This window comes from Actinia tenebrosa, unplaced genomic scaffold, assembly GCF_029948245.1.
Source record: "Actinia tenebrosa isolate PJP-AT-01 unplaced genomic scaffold, QUT_ActTen_1.0 PGA_scaffold3__52_contigs__length_22856419, whole genome shotgun sequence".
Taxonomy (NCBI): Eukaryota; Metazoa; Cnidaria; class Anthozoa; order Actiniaria; family Actiniidae; genus Actinia; species Actinia tenebrosa.
The window spans coordinates 8,464,041-8,477,750 of NW_028292580.1; the positions used below are offsets into that span (position 1 = coordinate 8,464,041).

The window sequence follows — 13,710 nt, forward strand, 5'->3', positions numbered from 1 at the left end:
TTTGCATTACGATACTCGCTATCGCTAGCCTCTGGCAACTACACGCTAAACGCTATTTGTTTTTTTCCCGCTCTCCCTCCCAATGTTAGGTATTCATAGGTAAGTATTCCACTGACCAGACCGTCAGTGTGATAGGTGCACGGTGAGTTGTGACGGGGTTGCCATGGTTACCGCAATTTATGCGCCAGGCCCCTCTCTCATCCCACCGAACAAGCACCTAACGCCAAGCTGATCTACCAGTGATGAGTTTAAAGCTAGTTATCTCTTCTTATTTGAAGTACTCGATATATTCCCCATATCCCAGGCATTCACACCTTTAGATATGCGTTGAATTCAAGATGATCCCGACTTCACTTTGTTCACCACCTACCCTATCCCCTTGGTAGGCGCGAAAGTAAATAGGTGTTGATAAAAATGGAAGAACTAAGACTACGTACACACGTATACGTTTTCATTGGTAAACACATAATTTTGTAAACGAATCCTGTCCGTCCACAAGTAAATGGCCATCGTTCATGAATCGTTTTCAGCCGTCCACACGTATACGATAACACGATTATATAATAGTCAATCCTATAAAAATATTGTAATTTGAAATTATAAAAACAAAAATTAAGGCATTAAAACCTTCATAAAAAATGTTGCTGAAAGACTTTTCAAAGCATTTGGGTAGACAGGAAAGATTTAAACTATGGCAGATCATAAGTGCAAAACACTTTTATAAGTTTAATATCAATTCGACAATCTTAAAAAAAAACAGAGTTGGATAACTTAGAACTTCAGGTCACCCATCCAAGTACTAACCTCACTCAAACGTGCTTGACTCAGTGTCTTTGAAGCCCAAGTTTTTTCCACTGAGCCACGATTTTAGGAAATTAGCACAACAATAGCCATGACAACAAACAACCAGATAGACTAGATTATTTTCCACTTCAAATCAACGTGCCAGTGCGTGGCAGAGTGCAAGGGATTAGCTGTAGATATGGTCTGGGGGCCGGCTAGTCTCTCCCCTGATGCTTCGGCTAGAACACTATTCTGCGTAATCCGTACACCCAAGGGCAGAGGGACTTAATCGCCGTCATGTCCGAAGTCCATACGATGACCCAGCGGATGTCTCGGGGTATGGCATGAAGGCACTATTCTTAATCTTCTGTATTTTGGATTTAATTATGTCATTAATGTTGGTGGACGTTGGTTCGATTCCCACCGCATTAACAGTACTTATTTCTTTTTCTTCTTCGTTTCATCTAGCTGCAGACCTTTTTTTTATATTTATTTATTGTCGTTTATAAAAACGACTTTTCTTATTTGAAGAAAATGTGGATTGTTATTTTTTCCTTTAGATTTGATGTATATTTTCTTGCTTTCATTCAGCATTAACAGTTAAGGTGACTGCCTACTTTTGAACTTTCGATTTGAGCCCACGATGTGCGCGCGCTCAAAAACCGCTGAAAAATCTACAAGATTTTATTGAACCATATGCGTTTTGAGCTTCAACAGGGCAAAACCCTCAAATTTTGCACTGGACTCTCTATTTTTTAATAGGTCATTCGAAAAAACTCTTGAAAATCTAGGTTATATCAACATTTTAGTAAAAGGTTATATCAGTAACACATGAAAAAATAGATTTTTGTAGGGATTTTTGTTCGACTTTATGAGATTTTTTTAAGAGCGCCGAAACTACAAAATATGACAAATCAATGTATCTCTTTGTCTTCTTGTCGAAAATATCCATGTATTATTGTAGAATGATTGACTAGCCGTCATTTGTGCAATCATATAGTCTGCAAATAACTATTATCTTATGAATCTTAATTTTTTTCTAACCACTTCCGGTGGCGCATGTTTTGCTCCAAAAGCTCGCGCGTAGGCTTCTATTAAATGCTGATTATCTCGAAAACAAGCTCGGGACACCCACTTTTTCTTTCCAGATATGGAATCAGCATTGAATGTCAATTCGAAAGATCGAAGTTTTAAAAATAGTTTAAATCCTGATCCAAAAGTAGGCAGTCACCCAAAGCGATTTTCATCTCAAAAAGTCGAGCTGTGTGCCTCGTTTCAAACTTTCTTGGAGCAGTTGACCGAGAAGTGGCTTTTACTAAACTTGGATTTTCAGTCTTATATTCTATATAACTAAATTAATTTTGTCGTCGTTTACATGTTGTAGCCGAGCACCATAGTTAAGACGTAAGCAAGATACTGACTATCTGTTGTAAGGGAAGAACAGTGCTTCGAAAAAGTTGCAAAATGACGGGACTTTTTCGCGTTAAACAAGGAGCATTTCCCACTGCAATCTGCAATGCATACCAGTATTTTATAAACCGAGCGTACATTTTGTGATTGACAAAGAACAAAATTTGAATTTTACTTCGCAGACACGAAGATTGTGTAATCAAACTCCATACATTCCTTCATATGGACCTCACAACTTTAAGGTCAAAATGACGGAACTTTTCATAAATATTTTAGCATTTTTATTAGCGCTATAACCAAATGATTGAAATCCGAGTGTTCATTGTGGGGAAAAAGGCATAACAACATAACATTTTGAACTTTGCTCTAAATTTGGCCTATTTTCTTACAATTTATGGATAAAATTTTGGGGTCTGAGGCTGAGTTTCAAAAATTAGAAGTAAAATATTTTGCCGAATATTTTGCCATGGTTGTTATATTACTATCCCACACGCGCCAAATCCAAACCGTGTAATGAGATATAAATGAGCCTCTACAAACACGTATTATGCCCTCGGTTTTATAATTTGCGGTGTGGTGTATTTGTGTTTTATTATGTACGATCGTCATATATAATTACATGTCAATCAATGCAAATCTAACATTTCCTCCCTTCTTAGTTATGAATCACTGTGATAGAAAAAATAACTCAATAATAATGTCTCTGAATGTTCATATCTCTTATGACTGTCCTAATATTGTTCATACATATAACGTTTTGGTGGGCTTCTGTGCCTTGTTGGGTATCGATGTCCTTTGCCTTGTCCTTCTTGCGTCATGTTGCTCTTAGCGGGGGTAACTTTCTTGCTTGTCTGGGTTGTGCTGACTGATGGCTGTTCTACTGCTGATGGGCAGACATCTTCTGCTGGTCTTGGTTGAGGGTCGCTTTGATTTTCATCATGCTTCCTTTCTTGGATTTAGGTCTGTGTGCCTTCTCCAATAACTTCCAGCTTCTGTTTTGACTTCATACATCAATGGTCCTAGTTGTGTGTTGATGGTTCCATTAACCCACTTGTCTTGTCCTCTGTAGTCTCGAACTGTCACTGGCTGTCCATCATCAAACAAGCGTATAGGTGTTTTCTTCTCAAGTGCTTTCTTCATTTGTTTCTTCTGCACTGTGCTTTTTATATCTCGGCTTCATCAAATCCAGACGTGAACGTATGTTTCGACCAAGGAACATTTTGGCTGGTGTTTCGTTAGTGGTAGCATGAGGTGTGTTGCGGTACATCAGTAGGAAATTTGCTATCTTCTTGTTTAAAGAGGCTGATTCTGATTTCATTGCCTTCATACTCTGTTCGAAGGTTTGCACGAATCTTTCTGCTTGTCCATTCGTTGCAGGATGGAACGGTGCTGATCTAAAATGGTGAATCCCATTGCTCTTCATGAATGTTTGAAATTCCTCTGACGTGAATTGTGGTCCGTTGTCAGAAACGAGCTGCTGTGGTACGCCGTTTCTTGCGAATACTGAGCGTAGTACCTCAATAGTGCTTGTTGCTGTGATTTTGTTCATTGGAAACACCTCTGGCCAAATAGAGTGTGCGTCGACTATAATCAAAAACTGTTTGTTCATAAATGGTCCAGCAAAATCGATATGGATGCGTTCCCAAGGTGAACTTGGCCATTCCCAGGGGTGGATGGGTACCTTTGTTGGGTTGTTTCGTACTTTGTTACAACCAGAGCAGGTTTTGGTTATCTGTTCAATTTCGGAGTCGATTCCTGGCCACCAGATGTGACTTCTAGCGAGGGCTTTCATTTTCACTACGCCTAGGTGAGTTGAATGGATGACCTCCAATACTTGTTTCCTTAGGGTGTCTGGAATGATTACTCGTATTCCCCACATGAGACATCCCTGATACGTTGTGATTTCATCTCGACGATTGTAGTACGCCAGTAGTAACTTGTCGTCTGGCTTAGTTGACCATCCAGACATGGTCTGTTCATAGACTCTACTTAAGATCTTGTCCCTTGTTGTCTCTCGCCTGATTGTTGCGCTTGTCACTGGTAACTGTTCAAACTGACTTAAGTGAAAAATGTCAACAGCTTCTTCCTTTTGATCCTCTGGGGTTACTTCGAACGGTAGTCTTGAAAGGGCGTCAGCGTTAGTGTGTCGCTTAGTGTTCCTATACTCTATGTCGTAAGTATAGCCTGATAGAAACATAGCGTATCGCTGTAGTCTTGTAGCTGTGGTCACTGGTATGCCTTTGGTTGGGCTGAAGATGGTTACTAGTGGTTGATGATCCGTAACCAACGTAAACTGTCTTCCGTAAAGGTAGGTGTGGAATCGTTTGATTCCAAAGATGATTGCTAATGCTTCTTTGTCAATTTGAGAGTAGTTTTTCTCTGCTTTCGTTAAGGTGCGAGAAGCGAATGCTATTGGTCTTTCTTGTCCATCGATGATATGGGACAGAACTGCGCCGACTCCATATGGTGACGCGTCGCATGCTAAGCGGATAGGCTTCTTGGAATCATGATGACACAATACCAAATCTGACGTGACCATCTCTTTTACCTTCTCGAAGACTTTGTCACATGCTTTCGTCCACTGCCATGCTTTACCTTGTTCCAGTAGCTGGTGGAGTGGTCTCATTACCGAGGCTAGGTCTGGTAGAAATCTGTGGTAATAATTTACGAGGCCAATGAATGCGCGAAGCTGAGTGACATTCTTTGGTGCTGGAGTATCACGCACTGCTTTAATCTTCTCCTCTGTCTTGTGTATGCCGTGCTTGTCTATCTTGTGTCCACAGTATTCGATCTTATCTTGGAAGAACTGGCATTTGTCTAGGTTGACCTTGAGTTGGTACTGTTGCAGACGGCTCAACACACTATCCAGATTGTTAAAATGTTCGGTATTGTCCTTACCAGTTATTATCATGTCATCTAGGATGCATTGGACTGATGGTATTCCTTGCAGAATCTGTTCCATAGTCCTCTGCCATATTGCTGGTGCAGAAGCGATTCCAAACAACATCCGGTTGAACTGGTATAGACCCTTGTGCGTATTCACAGTTAAATACTTCTTTGAGTTTTCTTCCATCTCCATGTGTAGGTAGGCTTGCCTCAAATCGATCTTTGTGAACTTTTCTCCATCTGCTAACGATGCGAACACATCTTCTATCCTGGGTAACGGGTACTGGTCCACTGCAAGCTGGGGATTAACTGTGAGCTTAAAGTCTCCGCAGATTCTTACTCTTCCGTTTTTCTTGAGTACGGGAACTATGGGTGTGGCCCATTCGCTTGTTTCCACTTTGGATATTATTCCCATTTTCTCTAGCTCGTCTAATTCTCGCTCCACCTTTGGTCTCAAGGCATATGGTAGTTGTCTGGCTTTCAGAAATACTGGTTGCGGTTCCTCTTTGAACTTTAATGTCGCCTTGATGTCCTTCACTTTCCCAATTCCTTCTTCAAAGACTGTTGGATATTTGTTTAAGATATTGTCTAGTGCGTTGTTGGTACTTGCAGGTTCCTTATTCAGTGTTAACACGTTGTTTATCTCTTTCCATTCTAACTGTATCGCTGCTAACCAATCTCGGCCAAACAGTGCTGCTGTGCCTCTCTCGACTAGATATAATTCGAGGTTTTTCTCTTGATTTTTGTACTTTACCTTGACGCGTGTGATTCCTAACGGATGAATTTTCTCTCCTGAGTAGGTTTTTAAAACAACTTTTGTGGGCTCAATTTTAGCCTTGCCGACTTGCTTCTCAAATTCATCTTTAGACATAACTGAAACTGCTGATCCTGTGTCAAGCTCCATTGATACTTTCTTTCCATTAATATTTAATGGTAGTTGAATAGGCTTAGTTTTCTTCTCTTTTATCGAATTAATGTCTAAGCTTCCTACGGGAAGTTCATTGTCGCTGTCCGACTCGTCTTCGCTATCGGCATTGTTATCGAGGGCGTGTACATTCCGGCGTGTATGGCGGCGTGTTTGTTGTCTGCGTTTAGCTAAACATGCTTTCTCGATATGTCCTTTCTTCTTGCAAAAATAACATGTAGCTTCTTTATGTTTACATGAATTAGATGAATGACCTGGTTTATCACATCTAAAACACGTATTATCTCTTGGTTTAAGCTGATTTTCGGTTGGTTTTCTAGGCTTTGCTTTAGCTATCTTGTTTACACCAACTTCTTTGTGCTTACCTTGTAATTCAATGGCGTCTTTCGCGGCCATTTCCATTGCTACGGATATTGCGATAGCTTTTTCCAGTGGTAACGTAGATTCTGAAAGCAATCTTTTCTGTATTCCGGTATTACGGATTCCACATACTAATCTATCTCTGAGTGTGTCGTTCAGGTTATCGAAGTTGCAGTGAATCGCCAACTTCCTTAGTTGTGCTACGTAGTCGTTTATAGTTTCTCCTTCGTCTTGCATTCTTGTATGAAATCGGAAACGTTGAGTGATTACAGACGGTTTAGGCGATAGTTGTCTCTCCAAAAGGTGTACGATGGTATTATACTCAAGCTCAGAAGGCTTTTCTGGAGCTGCTAAATTTCGTAAGAGATTATAAGTTTTACTTCCAAGTAGCGTAAGAAGCGCGGGAACTTTCTTCTCTGTTTTGATCTCGTTGACTGTAAAATATTGTTCCAAACGCTCGATGTAGGCACTCCATGTTTCTGTAGCTTCGTCGAATGGTTCTATTCTTCCAATAAAGGCCATTTTTGTTTGTGAAAACCAAGGAAATCTCACATTATTTCAAGAAGAAGTCCTCCGAATTTTTACAATGTGGCCATCCTCGTCGCCAGTAATTGTGGTGTATTTGTGTTTTATTATGTACGATCGTCATATATAATTACATGTCAATCAATGCAAATCTAACATCAGGTCTAGAATTTTTTTACGGTTTTGGCATCTCTAGATGATATAAATAAATATTCCAAAAAAAATTTTTCGATTTCGAATTTTTTTCACCTCGAAATCAGCCTTCAAAGTTAGATTTCTGGCGACGCCCAGTCGTGTTGGCCGTGTTTTAGGAGACTGGTAACTAGTGACGTAAATTCGAGAACCGAGAAAAGCGATTGTCAAGGATACGAGTAGACAAAGTATTGTAAACATTGACCCGTTAGTGACTTTCATTCCTTCAAAAAACATAAATTTCAATATATAATTTCACAAGATGGCTACGAACTATTACGGGAGTGATTGCAGCTCTGAAAGCGAGATTTCAAGTATATATTCAGAGGAAGAGGATGGAGAAATAGAGGACGAATGCCATCAACATGCTGAAACACACGAGTCAGATGATAGCTACCCCAGGTCTGAATCTCACGAGTTGGTAGGACCATATTCTTCAGAACCACTTGCTGATGCGGAATGGCTCAGTGAATATAACGAAGAAATTTCAAAGATCGAGAAGAGAAATGAAAAGCTTCAAGAAAGATTTGATGGCGTCACGCCGAATAGCGCTTGGTACGTAACTATCAAGATCTAGCTACAAGCTCACTCTTTTTGCAAAATATTTAGTTTCGTTTTGATTTTTTTACTAACTCGCAAATCTAAACGTTTCCTCTTTTAGGTGTAGATGCGGTCATTGCAAGAAAGACTTACTTCAAAAACCTCAAGAGTGTAATTGCTGTCACGAAATAGAGGGTTGTCTCGAGTCACTGAAGTCTTCCGAAGTGCTCGAAGAATTGGAAGTACCTCCCATTTGTGTGACCTTACATCCAGGGTTTGAGCCTGTTTGTTTAAATCGCTGGTCCCTACGTTCATCATGTGCCAAATACCGCACTATCAACGGATATAAGTATAGACAAACTGGCAGTGAAGAAGAGTGAGTAAATCCTTTTTTTCCTTCTAAGCTTAGTTTTAATTACATGGGCCCAGAACAAGTAAGATAACTATGACTAATGTTTTCTTCCTTATTTTCTTATATCTTTTACTGTTCACGTGCTTTACAAGTCATACCATGCCGTTTTAAAGTATTACTTATTTCCATGATAATGATGTAAATAGCAATTGTAACTGACAGTTGTTTATTTCAAGAATATATTCTTGTTTGTTTGATAAGTTTATATACTAACAAATTATCATTTCATATTTTAGGCTTCTCCGTGCAACAGCTTACAGGGAATTCACCCAATTGGTTCATGGTTATCAAGGAGGAGGATCCAAGAGAATCCCACTGCCTGCTTGTGCATACGAAGATAACGAGTGATACATATTATATTATAAACAGAACATTGCATTAGAGTGATTTTACTTGAAGCATGAAAAAAATTGCACTACATAGTAGTAGATATTCACTGTTTTCTTTTGTTTTACTTCGACTCTCCTCACTAATTATACAACTTTGTATCATGGGTCTAATAGAAATGATTCAAATTGCCTTTATGAGGGTTGTTTTGTATTTGTCACTTTGTATTGCACTTACAACTATAATAAAAAATTATAAAATAATTAATTGTAAAAAGTATTACAAAATGATACATTTCTACATATTAATATAAGAGTGAAGTCACTAAACCAGTGAAATGGATAGTAGACTAATACACCTTAGCACTGAGACTCTAATGCCATTGTTTTCTTTTGTGTCTATTTGACTATTACACCTTAACAAGTAATTTCTATTTCACGGGTTTAGTAACTTCACTCTAAAAGCAAGAGAGTATTAACTGCTTTTCTGGTTTTTAGGGCAGTCTTTCACATTCTTGTGTCCTTTCATGGGATTCTTGCAATGAGTGCAATGAGGGATTGATTTCTCTATCCTGCCTTCTCCAATCTTCTTTGTTTTCTTCATTTCGGCAGCTTTGGCTTCTTGTTCAAGTACCTGTGATACTGATAAAAGTAATGCACAAATTAGCATGAAGTGAATAGTTGATGACAAAATTGTTAGTTTATATTATACTTCTATTATGTTATGACTGTTAGATTATTCAACATATTAGAAATAAACCTTCATGACTTAGACACAACAGTCTAATTATGAAGAAAGATCTATAGTGAAAGCACTGAATAAGGACTTGGTGATATTTGAACACTGAAACAGAGTGCAGTCAGTATAACCAGTGAAATAGTACAAAATCTAAATAGTAGTAATAATTAGCACAAATTCATTTGTTTTCTTTTGTTTGGTAAGCACTATTCAGTGCTATTCAGCTAAGCAAATTTCACAGGTATGATGATGGCACTCTTCAAACTTAGAAACATCAATGGGAAATAACATCCTACTCACATGGTGTTGTGGGTGGTACATTGTCTACAACCATACTCTTTCTTTTTTCCTTTTTTTCCAAAGCCACAGTTTTACTTTCTTTTACCAGCATCGTGTTCATTGATGGTGGGGTCATTTCTTTTAATTCTTTCTGTGCCTCTCTTAACATGTCTTCTTTCTGCAATGCTTCGAGAAAAGTGATGTATATCTCTTCCACATACCCTATTGATAAAAGATAAACAATAACATGTATACAAGTATTTTTTGACTTTTTGTTAAATCAGATGTGCCGAAATAGCAATTCTTACCATAATCTGGTTTTATTCTCACATCTCTTACAGTAGCCTCCCCATTTTTAAACTTCGGATAAATAAATCTCACTTGGTCTGATCCATCTGGCTTCTTTTTTGTCTCTCTAATGATATTGTAGTTGAAGTGGCTTACAGCAAGTATTTGTCTTGGAAGGAAAGAAAACAAAGAGAATGATTATAACAAATTATTATTCTTATTATTCGAATATCTTAGTTTGATTTCATTTGTTTCTTTATTTTGCATATTGCAATTCAAGTTTTTGCAAGAATGCAAATATTTAGTCATGCATTTATGTCTTATTTCTTGATAGCTTTTATATGAGAATAATACTATGATTATAATATTAGAAAAATATATATAGCAAAAATACATATTGATACAAGTTATACACAGTACTAGATACCTGCAATACATTCCAGGGAAAGAGAATGCAATCATTTTGGGACAAAACTGATTTAGTAGCGAGTGAAATCCCTCAAGGCAACTTGTTTGCGATAAAGGAGAAGCCTGTTTAATGCCAGCAACAATTCCTTTTTTGCTCAATGCTTTGTCCAGTTTCTCATATGCCACAGAATCTAATAAAGAAAAATAACATAATTATAACAGTCAAATAGGTGCTAGGTACTAGGAGTCAACTTTTCTGGGCTAGAAAAATTCAATTTTATGCACCAGGTTTGGGATTTGCAAATAAGAAGTGGGAATTGGAGTTGCTCAAAAACATAACTAATTTGAGAGCATGGGATTTGGCCAGGAAATGGAATTTGGATCACTCTTCCAAAACCGTGTGAACAAAACAGTGGTGACAAATTTTGAAATTATCAACATAAAAATAGAGAAAGAGTACCAGGGATAAGCCATTTCCTAGGTGTTATGTCATCGGCATGTGAGCACTTATTGAACAGAGGGTCAGGTAGATCTTTATGCCTATTAAGAATGTGGCTTTTGAAGGAGTTTAATTTTGACCAGATGATTCTTCCGGTTCCACAGACAGTTGATGTCGCACTCCAATGGAGATGGTTTAAGCAAGGCTGAATCCAGTCCTTGATTAATTCACATCCTTTTTCTCTTGCAACTTTGTTCAGAGCCTTCTTGACAGCTGCAAATTAAATGCAATATATTACTATTATTATCATAATATACATATGCCATTAGAATAAATGTATTCATAAACAATCATTCTGACTCCAAAGGTGACATGAAAACAGGTATAGTTGACCAAGAGATATTCAAAGATAACTGTAGTAAATATTTACTAATATTTGCTTTGCCTTCATTAAATAAGTGGTGTAGAGGTTTAAAATATGTCACACCAATAATTAATAAAATATGATATTAATAATAATACCACTAGATATTCATACATTTCTTTAGGTGCCAAAGATCAAAATAGTGAGTAATATTTGGCAGCTTTTCTCGCATGTGTTTGGCAATGGAGAGATGTCTGTCAGATACGAAGGTGCCAATTGTAAGGCCAATTTGAAGAAGGAAGTTGATGCTCCTATTGAAACCAACGTACTCCATCGCCGTACTGCTACCAGTTTCATTTCTCTAAAAGGAACAATGACACAATGCAAAGATTAGCATTAATTATCTTATAGAGTCAAATAAGAATGTGTGTACAGAACATAATGAATGTAAAGTCAACAAAGTGCTTTTTTACAAGTTTAATTCTCACTACCTGTTTTGGCAGTAAGGACAGGTATAGTAGAATCATAACATCCAATGATGATAACATACCTGTACGAGGGAAAAATGAATAATGTTCGGCAAATTACAAAGGAAGATTGAGTATACTCCAAATTTGGCGCTGTGCCCCATGCTGTCATGCCTGGCATCTCCAGATAGTGTTAGGGGCTCTGGCAGTGACTTTACTTCACTTAGCATTACTTTTTGGTACTTTTTCCAAAACAGCAGGATGGAAGGAAACAGCTTTTCCTAAAATTCAAAAAATAAATTTACATGGAAAATAATTCTCCTACTTCTCAGGTACAGAGCCCTTGTTTGCATTACTCAACTAAATTCAACTATGATAGATCATTTTTATAAATAAAGCATTTTGTAAACATTGCGTACCCCTTGATGTTTAAAGAAAGTAGTAAGTGTGATGCAGGCAACTCCCATGTGCTGAAACAGCCTGAAAACCTTGCTTGCAGAAGCACCTGCAGTTAGGACAGCAAAGCACAGGAGAATATTACCAGCTGGGATCTTAGTGCCTGTCATGTTGGGTTGGCTTCTCCAAGTATTTTCCTTCTTTGGGCATCTGGGGTTTTGGCATGTAGTAGTGATATTGACCATAGTCCCTACTTCTCGGTATGTCACAACAGGGTTTTCAGTCTTGCAGGAGTGGCAGAAGGAGAACAACAATAACAGCTTGGACAAGAAGACAATGTACTTAGGCTCAGTTCTAGTGCTATAGTTGCTTGAATTGAATCTGTAAGACAAAACAACAGCAAAACAAATTATTTTTTGTCAAGATTTAAACTATAAAGATCAAATTTATTCCATACCTCCTTCCTGTCATATGCTCTTCATCCTCCGTTTCAGTTTCTGTCTCTGTATCTGTGTAGGGGTGATAGTCAACGTCATCAGGGATACTCTCAGGCTCTTCCTCTGTAATGTCATAGTCAACTGTGTCCTCATCATCTTCCTCCACTTCCATATTTACATACTCATCGTCTTGTTCCAAATTCTCTCCGATCCTTTCTCCAAGACCTTCTTCATGGTCGTTCAGCTGTGTTAAATTACACTGAATACCACAGGACGATTTTGGAGTGGGTTCCTTTGCCAGAGAATCGATCTTGTTTTTTAAATCGATGCATTTATTATGTAGCAATCGTTTTTCTTCTTTGAGCTTTTTGCAAGCCAAGCAATCTGGAGTCTGGGTGCTGAAATCCCGCGCTGAAGAACAATCCTCGGCACTGATTACTGTATCAGGCTCCTCTGCATTGTCTACAGGTAACCTGTCTTCATTCTCAAGCTCTCTAACAGGTCCCATGGCTTCTCTGGACTCACCAGTACTAGCAGCGATCATGTCTCTAAGAATCTATATAGTAAACAAACGATAGTGCTACAGTTGGGGCATATAGTCCAATATGTGTGACATTTTTTTATTATCAATCGACGACTTACCTTTCGGCGATTTCTTTGAGAATTGTTGGCTTCAGCTGAACTAGTCGATGGAACTGGGTAAAGTTTTGGGTATGACACAATTCCGGTCTCATCCCTTACTAAGTGTGCCAGCTTTCTGTCGTCTTCTCCGAAAGAGTAACGCTGACTGTAGTCCTCTGAAGAAAAGTGCTCCGAGCATATTGCCGAAGTCGCCGTAGGCGTCCATTTTGCTCGTCTTTTCAACACAAAATCGACCCATCTTTTCCTTCTAGCCTTTGCTATTGGTCGGTCATCATTAAAATAAGGGATCGTATGAAGTTTTATGCCTTTCTTCGTTATATTTGAACACCCTCCAACCACGCACCTACTAGGCATATTTACAATACTTCGAAAGGCCGATCTTACCCTGGTCCCAGAGATTTCTCGTATTTTTTTTTCTCTGTAAAATCGCCGCGAAGCGGCAACAACGAGCTACGAAGCAGCGAGCCGCGAGAAACCTCTGGTCACGACCGTTGAGAACCTCACTTTCATGCCATCAACTTATGATCGTCGAATTCTGATTGGATGGCTATTTTAATCACTGTACGAGAAATATGATTGGCTGGATTAGATATCTATGGGGGTAGGGGCTGAATGAGCTTGTCACGTCAATATTTTTGTTTGGGGGGAGGGGTCAGGCTTTTCGTGCCATCGGACTATATTGTCATTATAGCGTCTTGTCAGCCTGAAGTTTGATCTTTAACACATCTTACAATCTTATCTAAAGTCTATAGTTTATAAATATTGCTGGTTTATAGTTTCAATGACGGTTTTGATATCCAGAGAACTATTCGAGAGTATCTTGAAGTCAATTCTCGAAAGTCGTTTTCCCGAAATAGAACAGCTATCGGCTGAGCAAAGCAACGCTTTGTTT

At 38.5% G+C, this 13,710-nt stretch overlaps 2 protein-coding genes across 4 annotated transcripts; one reads left to right on the forward strand and one right to left on the reverse strand.

The window, feature by feature from the left end:
• Positions 1–7,052: 7,052 nt before the first annotated feature.
• On the forward strand, positions 7,053–8,556 carry LOC148908430 (uncharacterized). The gene is made up of 3 exons (XM_089034919.1): positions 7,053–7,636; positions 7,743–7,997; positions 8,270–8,556. Exons 1-3 carry the CDS (start codon positions 7,344–7,346, stop codon positions 8,379–8,381), a joined length of 660 nt encoding a protein of 219 aa, XP_088891045.1. The 5' UTR covers positions 7,053–7,343; the 3' UTR covers positions 8,382–8,556.
• LOC148908431 (uncharacterized) lies at positions 8,183–13,228 on the reverse strand. Of its 3 annotated transcripts, XM_089034916.1 has the most exons (10): positions 12,819–13,215; positions 12,197–12,732; positions 11,763–12,120; positions 11,427–11,624; positions 11,051–11,237; positions 10,534–10,785; positions 10,093–10,264; positions 9,686–9,834; positions 9,399–9,599; positions 8,183–9,001 (listed from the first exon to the last, which is right to left on the reverse strand). In XM_089034916.1, exons 1-10 carry the CDS (start codon positions 13,170–13,172, stop codon positions 8,835–8,837), a joined length of 2,574 nt encoding a protein of 857 aa, XP_088891042.1. In that variant the 5' UTR covers positions 13,173–13,215; the 3' UTR covers positions 8,183–8,834. The 3 variants fall into 3 exon arrangements, with proteins under 3 accessions (XP_088891042.1, XP_088891043.1, XP_088891044.1); XM_089034917.1 differs by lacking the exon at positions 9,399–9,599 and having other exon boundaries at positions 12,819–13,218; XM_089034918.1 differs by lacking the exon at positions 8,183–9,001 and having other exon boundaries at positions 9,459–9,599; positions 9,759–9,834; positions 12,819–13,228.
• Between the last annotated feature and the right edge of the window lie 482 nt (positions 13,229–13,710).